Genomic DNA, 22,105 nt, shown 5'->3' with positions numbered 1-22,105 from the left:
GTGGTCCAATTCTTCAAGAAAAAGCCCAGCTGTTTACAAAATTTAATTATTTTCAGAAACATTTGCGGTGAAAGTGCTAAAGACGACGATAGTGTTTGTTCCAAGTGGAAAGAAAAGCTTGTCACGCTAACAGAGGGATACAAGCCAGAAAACATTTATAATGCAGACGAGACGGGACTGTTTTTTAAGTGTTTGCCGGACAAAACCTTGTCATTTAAAAAGGTTTTTATAAATGCCATGGCGGGAATAACAGAGAAGATCACATTACTGTAATGTTGTGCGCAAACTGCACGGGAAGTCACAAATTAAAGCCTCTTGTAATTGGGAAGTCAAAAAACCCACGATGTTTTAAAAATCCGACTGATCTTCCTGCGGACTACATGGTGAACCTAAAGGCTTGGATGAACTGTGACGCTTTTACAAAAAGGCTCCGAAGTGTAAACAAAGAAATGAAAAACAAGAAAATTTTCATGTTTGTTGATAACTGCACGGCTCATGGAGACATTCCCAAACTCAGTAACATAAAAATCAAGTTTCTTCCCCCAAACACAACCTCGAAACTGCAACCACTCTACCAGATCATTATTCAAAGCTTTAAAGTGAATTACCGAAAAGAGGTTGTTCAACAGTTCCTGAGAGACATGGAAAGCAAACTTCCAACTAACATCAACATCTTGGATGCCATGTGGATAGTGACAAAAGCATGGAGCAAGGTCAGGGAGAGCACAATTACTAACTGCTTCAGGAAGAGTGGATTTCATGTTCCGACCTCGGAAGACAATACAGCACAGCCTTCCGCTCAAGCCATCGATGCTCCTGAGCATTGGGAACAAATACAAGAAGTGCTCAATCTACAAGAGGACACACTTCAACGACGACCTGGCTGTGTGTGGAGAGTTAACCGATGCTGAAATCATCTTCTCTGTGACGTCAGACGAGAATGCGGATGTGGAGGAAGATAACGACGAAGAGGAACAATCTGAGTTGCCTGACCCAACTTCAAAAGAAGCTCATCAAGCTCTAAACTTGCTAAAATGCTTCTTTCTTTAAAAGAGTGGTTTGTCTGACAGTGTAGTTAAATCTATCACCGACCTGGACTGCGCCATGGACACGTTGAACATCACTGCACGTAAGCAAACAACGATAACTGACTTCTTCTTTAGTAATCAGAGTGGAAGTGGCCAAGTAAGTGAAGTAATTGACAATGCCAACTAAATCCTAAATTCAGATTTAGAATGTTGAAAATAGGTTAGGCCAGGCTTATTAAAATACAGTACTGTAGAAAAGATTTTGTTTCCTTTTAAATTACTGTAGGCCTACTTTTATTTTCTGTTGTTGTTTATATGGTACTGTACTGTATGTATTTTCTACTGTTTTCTTATTTCTGTTAAATTTAAAACATTTTCATGTCATTTATATACTGTTAGCAAAAATGCACATACGCTCAACTCCCAATTATCCGGAATAGAGTAAAGTCGAGGCTTCCCGGAAACGTAAAATCGTGGTTTAATCAACAAAATATTAATTGAACAGAAAAGGGTCATTATTTGATAGGAATCACAATGAATAACACACATATTTAAACACAATGAAATAAACAAATTATGCAAAAAAATATGTAGGCTATAGTCTTTAAGATAAAATAAAATACAGTTCACTATTGACAAGACAAAAACTACCACAAATTACTTTCAGTTTTCTTTCTGCTTTTTAATTGGGAAATGTCTCTATCTGATTATAGCTTTCTTTTATGTTTCATAACACAGCTTTGTCTGCATTTGTAGAATTTCATTGCAAACGTATCGGGACGGGCAAGAGAGGAGAGGTCTATGACCTTGAGTAGGCCCGGCTCGAGACGAGTGATTTATGGTTTGTTTACCTACTAAGGCTTCCTACCTAGAAAGGACTGCTGTTTTAATGTTTAAAGTTAGTACCCTGCTATTTTAACAAAATTGACCCAACTTGTACGAAAACATTGACTTGAATTATAAAAGTCTCTGTCTGCGTTTAACTTAGCTTAATTTTCGTAGAATATGTCCCGGTTATGCTGCGACGCGAATCATCCGTTTACGGTTATAAATCGGGAGGTGAGTGTATTAAAATGTATTAACTGTATAGCCTGTGTTAGAACCAGACTTTTTGTTTTGAAGTGTACTTAAGTAGTATATTCTACTTGACCATCCGTGGTAAAATTATGATTTTATGAATACTGTACAGTGCATACGAAAAAAATAAATCAATGTTATATACCAAGAATGGTAGTATTATCTAATCTGCAACTTTTAAAATACAGTTAGTAGCATATGGTAAATGTGTTTTAATTACTTCACACCTCGACCAACATTTACCGATGCTGTTAGTGAACCTCGACATAGCGAATTTCTTACAAACCTAACCTCTATATTATAACGAACCTCGATTTAACGAAATACTTGATATAACAAATATTTAGTTCGGTCCCTTGAGATTTGTTATACCGAGGTTTGACTGTGTATGTATATATATATACAGTAGACTCCCTCTTATCCGGACACCTTTTAACCGGACATCGGATTAACCGGACTACACTCGGCGGAAATGACATCTGTTTAACCGAACAATTTTTATCAGCACATTGGTTTAACCGGACTAGATCGGCAGGAAGTGGGCAGTACTGAAACGACTGTTCTCTTGGGAAAGATTTGAGACCAGTGATCACGTGTCTAAATACAATGCTCTCCTAAATTTAAGTCGAATATCACAGTAAACAGTCTGTTTTAATGAGTTTTTGGGGACGTCGGTTTAACCGGAAAACCCGTTATCCGGACTGGCCTCGGTCCCGAGGAGTCCGGATAAGAGGGAGTCTACTGTATATATATATATATATATATATAAGCATAAGGGTTCATTAGATTTATATTTATTCAACCCAAGACAAAAATCTTAACTAAAGTAGATTAGAAACCAATCCACATTTCTTGATACCATAGTTTGGTACACTTCCAAACAAGAGCTTTATTCCCAAATGTTAAATGGCCATTTTTTCAAATTCCAAAACCCCAATGATTTTCGAGATATTTTGTAATAAGCTACCTGCGTCTGATGAAAATTCATCATAATGATCGCTGTCGTCTTCAGAGTCGAAACTTTCATCAAGTGAAAAGTCATGAGATTCAGGACTCAATACGCCACCTAGAATCATACATTAGTAAAAAGGATTATTGTTACTTTCATAACTCATAACAAAAGTACATATGGGAGACAATTAATTTTAAATACTAAAATCACAAAATTGAGATTTTTCCAATACTTTGCATCCACATTTTAACATCTTTGGTTAATTTTTATTTGAAAATCATGCTAATGGTTAAAGTTAAGTTTTAATTTAAAAAAAACCTTTTAGACAATAACAACTAAGAACCACAGAGAACTAAATAAGAATAGAGTAGATGTCCCAATATGAATGGCATTGAGACAGTTGAGGTAAAGTCAGCCATTTTGGCTGTGGAAAGTTCTCCCGTCGCCGCATTTTATTCCGACTCTTGTTAGAGAAAGTGATTTTCTTAAACTAAGATTTAAATTATTTGCGATCATCCAAACGACTTGAAACTTCGCAGGTTTATACTGCATAATACAGAACGTGTAATGAAAAATATTTAATTTATATTTATATTATTGGTAAAACTAGTTTTAAACATGAATTAAAAAAGTAAATCAGTAGAATGACATGAAAACTCGACTACTACTTTTTTAATGTTTTGGTCAGGTAAGTTTTGTGAGAAAGTTATAGCCAATGAAATGAACTTGAAACATCAAATTCAAAATTAAATTCTCTTTATTCATTCACTGCACAAGTTTTTATACAATGAATAGCGTCAAATAAATATAAAGGCGAATTATGCCTTACTTATCGCCAAAACAATCATTATCTTTAAAATACAAATGTTAAGCTTAAGAAGAATAAACAACACAAAATTAAATGAAATCATCTTTTTAAACTATCATTTATGATTTCTCCTCTATTTATCAATTCCAAAATTCATCCAAAGAATACAAAGACAATGAAAGGAGATAATTTTTCAATCTTTTTTTAAAAACATCAAAACTTTTTTCCTCTATTATAATTTTAGGTAAATTAAATAAGAATTTTATGCCAATGAAACTACATTTCTTAAAAAAAAAAAAAAACTTTAATTTATGTCGTTCAACCTGCCTAGTAAGCCTTAATTTATAGTGTAGAATATTTGTACTATTAGTTTGGAGGTTTAATTTTTTTACATGTAGTATAGTTTCATAAATATACAAGTCATAGACTGTCATAACACCTAATTTAGAAAAGAATGGTTTTATTGATTGGTGTTTATTTTTAATTTTGAAAATAATTCGGAGTACTTTTATTATGATGAAGAATTTTATCCAAATTTTTCTGAGTAGTTCCTCCATAAATTGCTATACCATAGGATATGTGAGAATTTATTAATGCAAAGTATATGGTTTTTAAAGTATCAATATCACACACCCTTAGTATTTGTCGCAGGGCATATGTACCTTTTGACATTTTATCAATTACATGCTTAACATGCTTATCCCAATTTAGGTTTTGATCCAATATCAATCCGAGAAATTTTATGTACTCCACTTGACTCAACTTTGAATTATCAAGGTAAATATTCGGGTTCAATTTAGATCTTGATTGTTTTGTGGAGAATGATATAAAATTTGATTTGATATAAATTTGATATGGTACTGTAATTTATTAGGAGATTTTTGCAACTTGAGAAATAACTCATATTTACATATTTTACATCATCTCATATCTCATATTTACATCATATCAACTTTTCTTTCTAGCGGTTACAGTTTTCTCCGTAACCAATAACCGTACAAAAACACTTTGATAAACTTAATTATTTGTTATTTTAAGCTCTTTAAGAGGCTCTATAGAGAAATTGGGATTTTTTTGTTTTGAGGGTCAAAAATGAGAAAGACCAATTTTTACCCCATAAAACCCCGTTCCCATGGTCCAATCATGCTGGTTTGTGACTCATGCCTTACATGTTCAAACCAAATTTCTTCAAAATTGGACAAAAATTACTCAAGTTATCGTGTTCACGAACACACATATATGTAAATAAATAAAAGTTCAAAGGAATGGTGTTTTTGGCCTCTGGGGATATAAAAATGAAAAAGTGAATCGGTCCCGGGTAGTGATGTCTCGAAACCAAATCTCAAATCTCAAAACCATCAAAACTTTGGAAAAAACTTTGGTTTTGGTTTTGAGATTTGATAGGTGGTTTCAAGATTCAAAAGTTTCTAAATAGGAAGTTTTGGCACTTAAATTTTTTAAATGATGAAATTTTTTGTGTCATTATTATTGTTTATAACATTGTTTATACAGAAAAGCTGGTAGCAACGGAGCAAACACATCTCCATTAACACTGTCACTAATGAAACAAGTAAATTGTATTCTGAACTGCAAAAGGCATCTTAAATACTGGAACAACTTACAATTCAGTTTCATATCGATACTTATTAAACACAAAGAAATATTGACCACTAAATGTTCTAATTAATGTAATATTCATGTTTATTTCAATGTCAAGAGTTTTATTTATTATTTTAATGTTGGTTGTTTATAAAAAAATATGTTATTTTTTGGAGTTTGAAATTTATTTGTCACATATTTATGTTCTTCTGTCTGGATCAGGAGTCAATCTCTTTCAGTTTTGATCGCATAATAATAATGAAAATGTTATCATTACCTGTATTTTTTTTAGCAACCTTTGACCAGGTAAAGTTTCGGTTTTGGTTTTGAGATTAAAAATTTCTGGTTTTGACCATCACTAGTCCCGGGGCCTAGGTCTTACCGTGCCACCTACGGTAATAAAATTTGAAACAAATAGATGCTCATAATCTAAACAAATAGACCTCTATCTCCTAACAAAAATGATGTCCTATTCCTCAAACAAGGGAGTTTTGTTGACAGTCAAACGTTTGCTAAAAAATTTAAAACATTCAATCGTCAAGATTAACCACAGGTGATCTGTTATTAGGTTTTAACTACCTTTTAACTACCATGGATATTAAATGTTAGTAAACCAATTAAACCATACCACATACCAGTAGAAAGTGATGACGTAGAGCCACCCTCCGCCAAGGAGCTAGTAGACAACAGGTGAGGACGAGGTTCTCTGCGTTGCCAAATCTGCTCAAGACCGAGGTGAGTGGGAGCAGAGGAGGAGAGGCGAGACTGTGAATACCTTGGGTTGCGAATCACTCCTCCCATACTAGATGATGGCCCTGGGACAGACTGGCCTAGAGGGGAACTCATCTCCTTCTTCATCAACAATTCGTGCAAAGTACTGTGTTTATGCTGTAGAGGACTAATGGGCTTGGGAGGAGGGGTGCCCGACGACGGAGCTGAATGGACCTGAAGTGATGAGCTAGAACTGTGGTGACTAGAAGGAGATAAGTTCTTCTGGTAAATGGGTGTACAACTAAATGGATTGGAAGGTACACTGGATGAAAATGAATCTTTATAAAATCCTATTCCATCAGGAGGAAAAGAAGAGGCACAATTCTGTCCCATAACTGTCGGTGTTGAATTGGTTACCAACAAAGAAGGGCTGACTCTTGTACTCAATGGCTGTTGAGGTATTTGATTGTACACATTTTCATCTGGCAAAAGGAGTTCATCAAAATTCAAATCGTCCAAATCATTTAGTCCAAGAGTTTCATCATTGGCATTGAGCTCAGCGAGTGTAGGTCCTTGAATCAGATCTGACTTATCTACTTGGAAAATATCATCATCTTCCATTTTTATGGGATCTGAATCAGGTCCTGCTATTTTAGTCCCCCAGAGTGCATTTCCGGAGTATATAATAGGATTAGGTGAGTTAATTTCTTGAAACATATCCATGTTACTGCTTGATGATCTATTATTGGCCTCCAATTCAAAATCTCTTAGTTCGGACATATCCATAGCCCTTCTTGTTGGAATAGGTACACTTGCAGTGTGTAATAATGAATCCAAACCCAATGAGTCTGGCTCCGGCTTCATGGCAAAGTTTGAGTCGATAAAAAAATCACTTGAAAAGCCTTGATCAGTCATTGTGGGTATACAATGTTGTGTACTTCAAGAGTGTTATCTTGTTATTTTAAACTTGATAATTACATTTTCTTTCCTGAAAAAAAAAAAACAATACAGTAATACCATTGACTATTGATAAAAAAGCTGGTTACATGTCTAGGGGATGAAATGTCTAGTTGTATTGATAGTCATAGGTAATACTTTGTTATATACATTTAAAAAATAATTGGGCTTGATAAAATACCGTGAATTAAAATTTATTTAACAGCATTCCAAACTTTTAATTAGAGTAATTTATATACTCTTTAAGTTATCATTCTTTTGGGTAGGTAGGTAAAGAATACTTCAAAGAAAAACTGAAATTGACTTTACGTCGTTATGCTTTAGCCTAGAAATGCATTTGGCTTCAAGAGAGTTAACAAGAAATAATAGAGTTTAGGGGGCAAAAAAAGAAGATAGGGAGAAGTGGGGCAAGTGGAACCAGGTTTTACCGTAGTTCGACTTTGACCCTAATTGGCTCAATCAATATTAGGCCCTATACAAAAAATTGTAAAATTAGTTGTAGGCTACAATAGCTACATAAACTAAGTAAGTGATTTTACAACTAATTGTCTTTATAAAAAACTAAGGTTTATTTTGCTAAAAAGTGTCTTCAGATAAATAAATAAAAAGAGTTTTTGTTTATGGTTCCAATTCTCTCACCATGGGGGCAAGTGGAACCTGCTCTCTGTATTCTTACACAGATGCGTTGAGAGGAATAAGGGGCAAGTGAGTCTTTTAGAGAATGTTGCTGCAATTCTGGGAGTTTTTCTATTTTAATGTTATATCCATCCATATCTAAGTTACTTTTTCGTAGCCTTTGGGGTACAATTTCCTAAAGTACAAGGAAATAAAAAATTTCAAAACCTTATTAAATTTGAAAATTAAAACATATAAATACTAGGATTGCTTTCATAGCAATGAAAGCCAGTTGAGCGGAGCAATCATGGTTCATGGTTTTTAATAAAACAATAAGTGAACAAATGTTTATAGGTATAATAGGTACAAAATACAAATGTCCCCACACTCTGCACTGCTAGCCTTTACTACTTCCTTCACCACTTCCTACGTCGAGGATCTGTTTCCCTCCCTTACCATAGCATTTTAATACTTAGATACATTAATCTAACTGCCCCTTAGCGTTCCCACACCTTGCACTGCAAGTCTTTACAACTTCCTTCACCACTTCCTTGAGCAAGCATAACAATAGATAGAAATTTGGTAACAATAACAATCGATGATATACTACAAGAAAACATGCGACTAGATAACAATAAAAGATAATACATACATAAAGATTTTGTGATTTTTTAAAGTTATGGCACTAATTTTTAGTTTTACTATATAAATCCTTTGTGAATGATTTTAATTATTTAGTTTATAATTTTTTGTTTATGTTAGTTTAATGACGCTATTCAAGACATATTGTCTAAACTTTATGAATAAAGAATATTTGATTGATTGATTGATACATCAATAGTACATGCAATAGCTATACACCAGTAATAGCAGAAAATAATGATTAGAGAGATAAGGTAACATTTGACAAAAAATGTAATATCACACAAGACCTGTACAACTAAATCACAGCAGAATGAGATCACTGTTCCTCAAGAACCGAAGACGCAATTCTCTTGATAACCCGTGGACCGCAGTCAAAGAAGTCCACATAAGGACAGAGCCGATAACCAAGTCGATGAAGTCCAGGCAGAGGGCTATAAAGTTCATAGTTTGTGGAACAGTGTTGGCGAGCAAACAGCACATTGGATCGAGTGGATCTAGGTGGGGGAACATGGGTCAATCAGCGCAAGCCGATCAGGGCAGTTGATTCTATCTAGAACACAACCACCCGCTGATTGATGCACAGCATGGCTTTAGGAGGGGTAGATCAACTACCAGTACCTTACTCAGCCTTATGAACACTATAATAGATGCATTTGAACATAAGTCTTCAGTCTTGCTAAGTCTATGCGACTTAAGCAAGGCGTTTGATTGATGTAGTGTCACATAATGTGCTTATTTCAAAAATGACAGAATATGGAATTGGTGGTACAGCTCTAAAAACAGTTTCTAGCTATCTTGCTAATAGAAGACAGCTGGTTACGGTAAATGGGGCCTCGTCCAGTATTAAAAGTTTAACCCATGGGGTACCGCAGGGTTCGGTGATTGGGCCGCCGCAATTCTCGATCATATGATTAATGACGTTTGGCTTAATGGCTCTACAGTGCTTTTTGCAGATGACACCACGCTCATATCTAGAGGGTGTGATATTCTACGATTACGGACTGAAGCCCAAGATCTCCTTGAACAGGCCAAAGTGTGGTTCAATATGAACAAACTCAAGCTTAATGACGAGAAAACCAAGTCGATCTGTGTACTCTGAAGACGGATGCAAGGGAGGAAAGTGCTGTTAAGCTATTGGGTTTTTGGATTGACCCGAAATTAACCTGGAATCACCATCTCAGGTATGTGTCAAGTTGTCTAGAGTGTGTCTTCTCTTCTCAGAGAGCTCAAATCTGTGTTGACTAAGTCACATTTGGTAACTGTCTACCAAACGCTCTTTCACAGCCACCTTGCGTATGGGATTGTGGTCTGGGGACATTCAACAGATACTCAGGACCTACTACTTCTTCAGAAGAGGGCCGTTAGGATTGTGTCCAATTCTGGCCAATTTGACTACTGTATGGCCTTTATTCATTGACTTGATGATCCTCACCGTTTTCAGTCAGTACATCTACAGAACCGCAGGGGGCTCACGCTTGCGTGGGTTCGTGGCCTGGGCGACCACGCGGACCCTAGCTCTCCCAGAGGGGAGGTAACTGCCCGGTGTCAGACCCGGCACTTCAGGTAGACCACAGTTATGGACGACTGGTAAGCGCCAGCCCCTTAGGGGGAGCCTCCAGTGACATTCCCTCCATGCAGGGTGGGGGGGGGTGTTTAGCTCTCAGTGACGCCGTTAATTCCGCCTCTCCTCAACTACCTGTAACTGTGGTTGTGACTGAGTCCTACCTGTTGTGTTCGACTGACATTTTGTGAGGCATATCCTCGACTTTGGAAGTAGCCTCGTCCTGGGAGGTGAAATACCTAGCCCCCAGAGGGGAGGTAAATGCTCCGTGTTGGTATCGGCATTTCAAGTTGGCCACAGACATGGTCGACTGGGCATCGGGTCCCAGTGACATTCCTTTATCCAGGATGGAGGGGTGTTTAGCTCTAGGAGAGATGGAAGTACATCATAATCTCTAACCTACCTGTGTCTGTGGTACTTTGGGCTTCGGCCTGCTTGTGGTGTGCGACCAGCATTCAGTGGGCAAATCCTCGACTTTGGAAGTAACCTTTCCTGGAGGTGAAAACGGGCAAGTACCCGCAGCTCACGGGGACACTCAAGGGCAACGTAACTTTCCGCAGTGTGAGGGCAACGGTTTGTAGGTACTTATGCAAACCTATCCCTGTCTCTGAGCACGGACGGTATGGTTATCTTGAGTGTGGGGGGTTCTTCCCGGAACCTCAATTGAGTCAAGGGTGTCGCCACCTCTGGTGGATAGGTTCATCCGGGTGGGTCCCACTTCTATACCTGCCTCCTTTTGGGAAACCCTGATGGCCTGGCAGTGATGTTGGGTCTGACGGGCAAACGAAGTAGATCGCGTGCTGGGTCCGAGCCCGCCAGGGGTATCTGGGGATCTATCGCTCTGGATATCTCTGGTTCCCAGCAATGGGTCAGGCCTCGATCGGGCAGCGGTGTAAATGGGAGGTTGGGGTTCCCCCTGTCAGCGTGCTGATGGTCCCCTTCCTCCTGGCTATTGATGGCGGGTTCTGCCTGTCAGGGATGAGATAGGTCCCGAGTGTTGCTTGCACTAAATGCGTCGGGGCGCTCTACTATGGACCTCTAGGTTCCGACCTAGTGGAACCCAGGTGGAGTGACGCTTAAACAAGCAGCCGGAATCCCTGGTTAGGATTGAGGGGCAACCCTCTTTCCGAAGGGTCTGCTCCGGCAGCCGGCGAGCCTGATGACCTTAAGTCATCCGCCCATGATGTGCTAAAGGTTGATGCGTAAGCTTCGGCCTACATCATGGGGCCCGGGTATGTCCTGTAGGATAGGTACCGGGTAAGCAGTCAGGGGGCTTCGGCTCTCATGACAACAAATAATAATAATAATAATAAGTACATCTACAGCTTCTTAACTATGCTAAGAGTAAACCTTGAAGATTTTAGGAAAAGAGGGAGCCATCATGACCACAGTACCCGTAGAGCTGGTGATTTGGACATACCCCGATGTCGTCTTGGTATGACACAGCGAGCCTATCCTCAGTACGACCACAACATCATTGACTAACAGGGAGAATGGCCCAAGATGAGAGTCCTGTGGCACTCCAGAGAGAGCAACAAAAGAAACAATGCATCCTTGAATTTAACTTTGAGAGATCTGCCACTCAACTACGAGCTGAACCATCTGAGTAGACTGCCACTGATCCCGTACCCCTCCAAATTTGCGATAAGATGATCATGGCTGACAGTATCAAATGCCTTTGAGAAGTCCAAGTATATGCATTCAACCTGGCTTCCTGAAGCTAATGCAGAGGTGACTAGAGGAGACGATCTCCCCGCTATAAATCCATGCTGTTCAGGGATCATCAGAGATTGTAGGTGGAACATAAGTTTGTCAATGAGAAGGCACTCAAAAACTTTGCCCAGAGCAGGTTTAATAACAATTGGCCGATAATTTGTGAACCTCCCTTGGACTTCTCGCCTTTACTACTTCCTTCAGCCCTTCCTATGCCGTGGACCTGTTTAAGTATGCTATTTATGAGATGATCATAATCTCTAACCTACCTGTGTCTGTGGTTCTTTGGGCTTCGGCCTGCTTGTTGTGTGCGACCAGCATTCAGTGGGCAGATCCTCGACTTTGGAAGTAACCTTTCCTAGAGGTGAAAACGGGCAAGTACCCGCAGCTCACGGGGACACTCAAGGGCAACGTAACTTTCCGCAGTGTGAGGGCAACGGTTTGTAGGTACTTATGCAAACCTATCCCTGTCTCTGAGCACGGACGGTATGGTTATCTTGAGTGTGGGGGGTTCTTCCCGGAACCTCAATTGAGTCAAGGGTGTCGCCACCTCTGGTGGATAGGTTCATCCGGGTGGGTCCCACTTCTATACCTGCCTCCTTTTGGGAAACCCTGATGGCCTGGCAGTGATGTTGGGTCTGACGGGCAAACGAAGTAGATCGGGTGCTGGGTCCGAGCCCGCCAGGGGTATCTGGGGATCTATCGCTCTGGATATCTCTGGTTCCCAGCAATGGGTCAGGCCTCGATCGGGCAGCGGTGTAAATGGGAGGTTGGGGTTCCCCCCGTCAGCGTGCTGATGGTCCCCTTCCTCCTGGCTATTGATGGCGGGTTCTGCCTGTCAGGGATGAGATAGGTCCCGAGTGTTGCTTGCACTAAATGCGTCGGGGCGCTCTACTATGGACCTCTAGGTTCCGACCTAGTGGAACCCAGGTGGAGTGACGCTTAAACAAGCAGCCGGAATCCCTGGTTAGGATTGAGGGGCAACCCTCTTTCCGAAGGGTCTGCTTCGGCAGCCGGCGAGCCTGATGACCTTAAGTCATCCGCCCATGATGTGCTAAAGGTTGATGCGTAAGCTTCGGCCTACATCATGGGGCCCGGGTATGTCCTGAAGGATAGGTACCGGGTAAGCAGTCAGGGGGCTTCGGCTCTCATGACAACAAATCTAAATCTAAATCTAAATCTAAAATCTATTTATGAGATGGATCCATGAATATGATTCCCCGACGAATTGTTTAAGATAAAATGTTATTTGTTATAAGTTAACCTTATTTAGCTATGTAAATCAATCTGGTAAATACTGTACCTAAGAAAGTATGTTTTATCTATGATTCTACCTATTCGATCAGTGGTCGTTTCCAAATTGGGAATTAAATGTAAACTTAAGACTTTATCTGTGGTATTTGATCAGTTGTCATCAACCAAATTTATTCCTTTGTACTGTATTAAGGTCGTGGCTGGATTTCAACATATGCTATCATTTTTTGTTTTGTTTACATTTACGTCGTTATTTTGTAACCATCATGACAACCCATAAGACCAATGTTAAAATTTAAAAACTTTGAGTTACTTTAAAATTATATAGGCATTATCAAAAATTGAAATTGGTTACGTCTAAATCATCCAAACATTTGACAAAACAACCTTGGTAAGATTGGCTAAAATATGTTCAGCCGTTATTAAGATTAAGTCTTATAAAGATTGCATTGAAGTTGATCCTAAAGAGCTTCGCTTCGCTCCTCAGCTGTTCAAGGGGACTACAGTTTATACTGTTAATACTGTTCAATGAAATGGCGACCATACATAGTAGGCATTTTAAGCCAAGTATGAATGGAGATGAGTGTAGGATGAGTGGTGCGATCTTGTAGTCTTGTTAGTGACTAAGGCCGACATTCCTTAGACACAGCTGTTAATTAATAGCCCATAAAGCAAATGGCAACTAAGGGACCTACAGTTTATAGAGGAATCCGAACCACATTTTTGCCTTGTAATTAACAAATTAGTCTAATTATCAGGATAGCACAAATGGATAACGTGTGATAAATTAAATGTAAAACCTCCTTGAAATATCCTCCTGAGCATTATATAAGGTCACGAGAGTAAGGGGAGAGTTGAAACCCTTTGTTGATCTGAGGATGAATCCAATCAGAGAGTTTGCTCTTGCAGTGATGTGCGTAATGTGCTCCATTGGATTTAGTGATGATGTCATAATAACTCCCAGATCTTTAACTTTGGAAACCCTCTTTAGAACTGAATCATTGATTGTGTAGTTGTGAATTAAGAAGTCCGAACCCCGTTTGAATGAGATAACTACACATTTGTCGACATTCAACTGCATAGCGTTATTTTTCCACCAGTCTTCAATGTTGCTGAGGGAGTTTTGGAGATTAATTTTGTCACAGTCACTTGACATCCTGCTAAATAACTTTATGTCATCTGCAAACATGAGAAATTTTGATCCTATTACAAACTTGATGTCATTAATGAATAGGCTAAAGAGTAACGGGCCAAGGTGGGACCCTTGAGGAACACCAGACAATACTTTAAATGGGCGTGATGAGCTGCCATCGCACTTAACAATAAGATGTCTTCCTTTTAGGTAACTATCAATCCATTTAAGCAGGGAGCCACAAACACCATAGCCACCAAGCTTAGCTATCAGAAGGCGATGATTGACTTTGTCAAATGCCTTTGACAAGTCAAGATAAATGCAGTCTACTTGGCAGGAGTCAACGAAGGCACCCATGATAACATCTTGAAATTCAAGTAGGTTGGAGATGGTGGATCGGGAGCGAAGGAAGCCATGTTGCTCAGGAGAAATGCATTTACGCAAATTAAAATAAAGAAAATCCAGTACTATGCTCTCGAAGACCTTCGCTATTGCAGATAAAATTACAATGGGTCTGTAGTTTTTGGCTTTATTCCGATCGCCTGTTTTGAAGATGGGGACGACATATCCTATTTTAAGGCTGTCAGGAAATACTCCGGTTCTCAGCAGAGCCTTGAATAGTATAAATAAGTGGGGTGCAAGAATAGGTGCACAGTGTTAAAGTATAAGGGGAGGAATATTGTCTGGACCAGCTCCTTTGTTTGGATCGAGATTTTCAAGCTTACGCTGTACGTCCATTAGAGAAAATAAACACACTGGGAGATGCAGAAGTTCCAACCAAAGTCAAAGGAAGGGACAGCAGGGGACGCATCACTGAAGACAGATGAGAAGTGGTTTGCAAATAGCTCACATGTGTCCTCCGCAGACTTGGCCACTCTAGAGCCAAGGGCCATATTTGATGGAATTGTTGGGCTGCGTTTAAGACTGCCAACATGTGACCAGAAGGATTTTATGTTGCTTGGAATATCGTCTTCAACCTTTCTCGTGTAATCAGTGAAACATTTCCTGGCCATGTCTTTACATCTTCTCCTCAACTCTCTGAACACTTCAAAGTGATTAATGTTGAGTGATGTTTTGTATAGCTTGTGGGCAATTTTCTTCTTTATCACGAGTTGTTTGAGATCCTTAGAGAACCACTTAGGAAAAACTGCGGAAGATACTCTTTTCACTGGAGTGTTAGCACTGACGATTTCGTTGATGTTGCGACAGAATTCATCACAGGAGGGAACCACAGCCGATGAGGGATCCAACAAGGGAAGATTCAGCGTTTGCAGTTTGTGGAAAACAGCATCAATGTTGCATTTGCGGTAATCACGCAGAAATCTGACTTTTTTTGATAGAATAGTGGTGTGAAGTTTAAGCTGTACGGATAAACAAGGATGGTGTATGTCTTCAAGTAATAATGCCTCCTCCGCTGCAACAACTTCACTGGATGAGATGGAAGTAAATACTAGGTCAAGTATAGCTCCCCGATAGTTTGTAACGGAGTTAATTTGCTTTAAAGAATGTAGGGTAGCCATACTGGTTAAGCAGCGAGATGACTCGGAACCTGTCAAGACGTTCGGGTCAGTAGCATTTACAGCTTCAGGAAGATTGAAGTCACCTAACAAGATAATCTTTTCGTGTAGTCCAGACCAAATGATTGTCTCATCAACGACATTGCAGAAGTCCGAGTAGATGGAGGCGGGTTGACTTGGTGGAATGTAAACACATCCAACGAGGAAACTGCTGGCCGAAGATGAACAGGAAACGAATAGACATTCTAAGGCACATTCAGGATTAGTTAGAATATTCACACTTGAAATTGTTGCTGAGTTGCTGATATCATTAGTTAAGTTTGTCTCCACTAAGGCTATTATATCGTAAGAGGACGTTGAAACGTTTATAGAGAGCTCAGTCATCTTTGATCTAAGTCCATTGACATTCTGAAAATATACATCTAGATTTAATGGTGCTCCATTGGGATTTGAGAGTTTTTTTGAGGTTTGGGGTTGTTTGTTATTTGAGGAACATTATTAATGTATCTCTGATTGTAAGTCCCGTTTCACCACGTGCTTTGTGTTTGTCTAACTCGGAATTCAGGGACTTAAGGTGATTTAACTCACGGGGAGTCCTGTCTCTTGACAATTTACTGATGCAAAGACCGGGTCGATTTGGGCTGCAGATTCTGGGGAGAAATTACCAATGACTTTAGACACGTCGAAGGAGTTAGACATAATAACCTTGAGAGGTCTTTGTTTACCCTGTAGCTTTTTCCCAACTCGAAACAGCTTGATGTCTCCGGGTGTAAAGTCAGCTAGTATGTTTGATAGGAGTTTGTTGGTGAGATCTAAGTCGTGAGCCTTCTTCATATCTACATTTTTATCGCCAGACTCGACCAAATTAAGAATCATAAGGTTCCTAGAGCGCCGAGCACGCTCATTCATCTCCGCTATTGCCACTTCGACTGTATTGGAACTATCACTGGACTTGACAGCATCAATCTTCTGCTCAACAGTTGTGATTCTAGATTCCACACTTTCAACACGGGGTTCGAGAGCTAAAAGGCCAGCTCGTATACCAGATACTTCAGTTTTTATATCAACAATATCCCTCGAGATTTCTTCAATTTTATTAACTTTATACGCTTATATTTGGTTAATATATAAGCGTAAGTATATGTTTTAACCCTCCAAGTGTCAACCGCCCGAAATCGGGCGGCTTTTTCGGACCGGGCGAGTGTCAACCGCCCGAAATCGGGCGGCTTTGCAGGCAGTCAGTTTCGTTCAATATACAGCCGTACGATCGATCGATGACGCTTGATACTTATACCAAACTGTTCTGCGGACATTAGGCTACATGACAACTATTTGGAAGTGCCGTTTCTTACGTTATTTTTATTAGTATATGTCGTTTACAAACAGCAGCTGTCAGCTGGCGTTGCAAATGGCGTACCTTTGTTGATGAACTGTGTTGTGAGTTGTAATAGTGGTAAAAATGGCAGAAGATCTCCGATCTAGTGACATTAGGGAACTTTTATCTGGTGAAATAAGTGACAGTGAAGGTGATAATTTTGAAGATGACTTCGATTTAGGACAACATGAATCCGACAATGAATCATTACTTGATTTCTCAAGTGGTAGTGGTAATGATTACGTTCCAGATTGGGAAGAGTTGGACACTTCTGATAGAGAACATGACGACGATCCTGATGATCCTGATCCTGTAAATATTGTAGATAGTAGTGTAAGTCAACCTAGTTGTAGTTCGCATGATACTGGTGCAAATGTCAGTAGGCCTAGGCCTAGGCCTAAAAAGTCTAAGGCAAAAAACCTGCTTTGGATCAGAGTCTACCCTCCTGAACCTGAGAAGGAGATTGAAAGCAAATTCACAAGAAGGAATACTGGAGCAAAGAATCTACCTCATAGAAATAGCAAACCTATAGAGTATTTTTACCTATTTTTCACACAAGCCATATGGAACATTATTTGTAGATGTACCAATGCATATGCAAATAAAAAGTTGAATGAAAATCCAAATCTATCGGCTACAGCTAGGATGAGAAAGTGGGTGAACTCCTCCATCTCAGAAATCAAAAAATGGTTCTCCCTTTTTATAAACATGGGGATTTTGAGGACCAAAAATGTAAAACATTACTGGGATACAAAGGAATCACAAAACGTTCCTTTTTTTAGTAAGGTCATGTCTTGTAACCGCTTCCTTCTCATAATGTCTAACCTACAACTGACATCAAGCAATGGTTATCCCAGAGGCCACCCTGACTTTGACCCTTGGTTCAAAGTCAGGTATGTATTAGACCATCTAAATAATGCCTTCAAGAAGCATTTTGAACCCGGACAAAACGTGTGCCTTGATGAAAGCCTCATCGGCATGAAAAATCGCTGCGCATTCATCCAATACCTACCGAAGAAGAAACATAAGCAATATGGAATAAAGAAGTTTGAAACATGCGATTCAGCAACAAACTACGTTATTTATATAGAAATGTACAGTGGAACAGACTTTCTACTTGACAAACCAGGCCCTTTTGTGCAAAAGGTTGTTATGGAAGTGATGGAGAAAAGTGGTTTGCTCGATAAGGGACATCACCTCTTCACAGACCAGTTTTATACAAAAGTTCCTCTGGCCCTAAATCTATTAGAAAGAAACACATACCTTAGTGGGACTATTTGGAAGAAATCCCAATACCTGGCCCAGACTCTGAAAACTACCGTCTTAGGGGTTCAAGAAAGCATCTATTTCCGACACAAAGATGTACTTTTAGTTTCCTATCGGCAAAAAGCTAAACGTAAACCTGTGTTTGCCCTCACAACAGCCTGTCATGCTGAGGACAAGCTTATAAGAAGTGTGAAAGGACAACAGGCAATAAAACCAATCCTTATTGACAAATACAATAAGCACATGGGGGGGGTGGACGTTAGTGACAAGTCGGTGTACCACCTCTCATGTAGCCGTCCTACCAGCAAATATTGGAAGAGGATATTTTATAATTTCCTTGACATTTCACTGTTCAACGCATATGTCCTCTACACTATGAACACAGACAAACCAATGAGCAGGAGAAATTTCTACATTGACATTGTCGAAGAACTTGCTCGGGGCAGTGACGTGGAACCAGTACCTGGCCCTTCCGGAGATACGGCTCACGAAATACAATTAATTCCGAATAAGTCAAACAGAATGTGTGCAGTGTGCCCCAGGAAAGCAACATACTGGTGTCCTGGGTGCAACTGTGGGGTGCACAAAGAATGTTTTCATAAACTAAGTCACTATTGGAGACCTAGCTCATCTCATAAGAGAAAGAAGACATCCCATCCCTAGAAACTTAGTGTTTTCCGCAATGTATATAGATCAGTTTTTTCTTCGCCATATGACAGTTTGTATAAAAGAAGTCCATATATGTGTATATATTCTTTTTTCTCATTAAATTTTGAACGATATGTATATTTTGATTTTGCTGTGTGGTGTGACAGACTTTGTTTGCAAAGCTCGTAACATGAAAAAGTAAATTTTTTTTTTTTGATCTTCCGGATTTGAACCCATGCTGGATTTTATCAACATAAGGTAAGGACACAAAATATTGCATGTTTGTATAGCCAGTTTTATTTACTTTTATAAAATATGCTACTTTATATGTGTATTTTAATTTTTTAATTTTTTGTGAATTTTTATGTAAAACTCCGCAAAAGTGACAAAAATCGCGTGACATTAACAAAAATTTGACATGACACCCGGAGGGTTAAGTGTTATAAGACGTCTCTTTATTTACTTTCCGCAAATTTAATAACACGTAGGTACAATGCTGATCAAGAAGTTATTTAGATATTTAACCTACAGTACAACATTCCTTTACTTATTGCTTAACTTATTTATTTTATAACTATTATCAGCTGGTTGTAATGTTTACTTTCTTCACTTTGTTTTTAATTTGTGTTGAATAAAGTTGGTTAAAACTGTACTTTGATGAATACATTTAATTTGTTCTAATAACATACAGAACAATTTGGTGACGGTGGAGTTGAGTAGGCCTACAAGTAATTCAAATACCTCTCAAAACATTCAACATTCAAATGATTAACTCAGCATTGATTGGACCCTTTAATGAAAGATGTGAAACTTGGGAAATGTATGGAAAGACTAGAGATATCATTTATTTATAACAACATTTCTGAAGATAAAAAGAAAATAACATTAGGCTACTTCACTGACGTTCAAAAAGAGCACATAAACCCGTGGATAGACTCAATTTATGAAGCTCACTTAAGAAGGGGAGGTGTTACATCCTAAATGTCTTCCTTTAAATTGCTTATTCATTTTATAACTATTATCAGCTGGTTATAATGTTTAAGTTTACTTCTTCACTTTGTTTTTAATTTGTGTTGAATAAATTTGGTTAAAACTGTAGGCCCTACTTTGATGAATAAGTTTACATTTAATTTGTTCGGTACTTTCCTGTTAAAGGGAACATTCATTATTATCGATGATTTTTTCTCGATATAGGTATCGATATTTTAATTTTCCGATCCATTAAGTTACAAATTGACAACTAACTGATCTTGTTTAGGCTAAAATCATTAACCCTTAGAGTGCCAGGCGAGAAATAAAAGTAACGCTCAAAAAATGCCAATGATTTTTCCCGAAGGTCGCGCTAAAAATGCCGAGCGCGATCTGGCGATTTTTAGGTTAAAATTTCGTAAAAATCGAATTTTCGATATTTCGACCAACGAAAATCGATGTATCGCATCTAGTAACTTTCGACTCAATGTTAATATATGGGTTAAAAGAATCCGAGTATCCATTCGGTTGTTATGACAACTGTTCGGTCATTACGAAACGTCCGGTCAGCCGGACGTTGGCACTTTTGGCTCGTTCTAAAAACGTCCGGTCGGCCGGACGTCGGCACTTTTGGCTCATTTTAAAAACGTCCGGTTCCCCGGACGTTGGCACTCAAAGGGTTAAAGCTAAAATATTCTAAGCTAACCTAACATAACCAACCAAACTTGCTGGACCATTTAAAAATGCCGTTTGGGTTTGATAATAGAAAAGGCAAGTTAAACACGGAATTTGTAAATGTTATAGCAAGTTTGGTTAGTTATGTTAGGTTATTTTTTTTAGAACAGTTTTATTTCATTATTGTTTGTTGATACTGAACAATATTTATCGCGTAGTTGTCAGCTGATATGTTTCAATTTGTTACTATCGATATATCGAGAAAAAATCATCGATAATAATGAATGTTCCCTTTAACAGGAAAGTACCATTTGTTCTAATAACATGGTACAGAACACTAAGGAACATGATTAAGTTACCCTAGAAAACATTACAGTAGGCCTAGGCCTTTTTTATTGTTAATTTACATTTAAACGTAGCCTACAGCTTCATTTTGATATTGGTAGGCTAGGCTAGCTACAAACTTTTGATCAAAGACTTACTTACAACTAGCCTAGTACAATAGGTACAATAGTGTCCTTAACTTAGTAAGGAGCTGGTAAACAAATGAGACTTGCTTCATTTATAAGGGCCTCTCTTTGGTATTGTTATAATTAATTATGATTGCATAATCAATAGACCTAGGCCTCTATGAGCTAATTTTTTATTGAACTTAAGCTTATTAGGTTTGGCCGTGGAATCTAAATATTATGTCCAATGACGGGAATAGCCTACAAATTCATTGTCACGACGTTGTTTACTAATACTTAGTACCCTTAGGACGTAGGCTAACATTATCATAGGCCTTCCGTACACTGACAACTTGGGACAACCACAATCAGATTGAGACCATGCCACCAGGATTCTAGCCTATATAACGGTAGCACACAAGCTAGATCAGACCTTAGAAGTAGAAGTTAAATCGATAACAAATTCATATTGAATGATTTTGCTTTTAATTTCCGCCCAGTGATCAAATTGTTAAATCAGACGATTCGCCAATAAACTTCCCAATTTACTAACTGACCTAACATTCCTAAGTAATATCACTTAAATATTCATTAAACTGAAGCAACAAGAAAACGTCAGCCTCTCACCTTTGTCAATGGCAAAAACAAAAGCATAAGGTTATTGGTTTATCACAGTTTTCTCACAACAACAAACAGCTAGTTACACCAACTCTCAACATGACACTCACTACTACTGCTACTGCTGCTCATCATAAGTCTAAGTCTAAGTCATAACACAACAGTCTACGTAAACAAAAACATTCTATTATGTCAAAGGTCGTGTTGGTGGTAAATAAAATCAATTATTACTGTAGATCAAGATCACGTGTGGTAAACAGGCTTTTGGGTATTTGACGCTCACAATGCTGCTGACATCAAACTTAGCATACTATAAAAAATATCATAATATGACTAATGATGACATGACCCTACGCTTTGGACCATCAAAATATATTTTTACCTCGTTTATCTTCGGTAGAAGCTGTTGGTGTAAAACAGCGCCTGTATTGGGCCAACTGTACAAACTGTATTGGGCCATTCTCGACAACCTAACTGCACGTCACTCCTTGGAGCAAGTAAATCACGTCAAGAACCATAGAAATGTTAGTCTGGAT

General features: G+C 38.7%; 1 protein-coding gene across 2 annotated transcripts in view; it reads right to left on the bottom strand.

Moving 5' to 3' along the window:
- The window catches only part of LOC128983006 (protein CREBRF homolog), a 112,732-nt gene extending 91,066 nt beyond the window's left edge, over window positions 1–21,666 (bottom strand). Inside the window, exons 1-3 of one of the 2 annotated variants that reach the window (XM_054402124.1) lie at window positions 21,579–21,666; window positions 6,100–7,163; window positions 3,073–3,171 (exon numbers count right to left, since the gene is read on the bottom strand). In XM_054402124.1, coding sequence (XP_054258099.1) covers window positions 3,073–3,171; window positions 6,100–7,090 — 1,090 coding nt within the window. In that variant the 5' untranslated portion in view covers window positions 7,091–7,163; window positions 21,579–21,666. Of the gene's footprint in view, window positions 1–3,072; window positions 3,172–6,099; window positions 7,164–21,384; window positions 21,497–21,578 lie in introns of those variants that run through there. The other variant, XM_054402125.1, reaches the window with a different exon arrangement.
- Window positions 21,667–22,105: the final 439 nt, after the last annotated feature.

The sequence above is a fragment of the Macrosteles quadrilineatus genome, unplaced genomic scaffold, assembly GCF_028750875.1.
Source record: "Macrosteles quadrilineatus isolate MER2022 unplaced genomic scaffold, UCM_ALF_1.0 Scaffold_1__1_contigs__length_201487025, whole genome shotgun sequence".
NCBI classification, from domain to species: Eukaryota; Metazoa; Arthropoda; class Insecta; order Hemiptera; family Cicadellidae; genus Macrosteles; species Macrosteles quadrilineatus.
The sequence above is the reverse complement of the archived record's forward strand: the minus strand, read 5'-3'. Positions and strand labels throughout refer to the sequence as shown.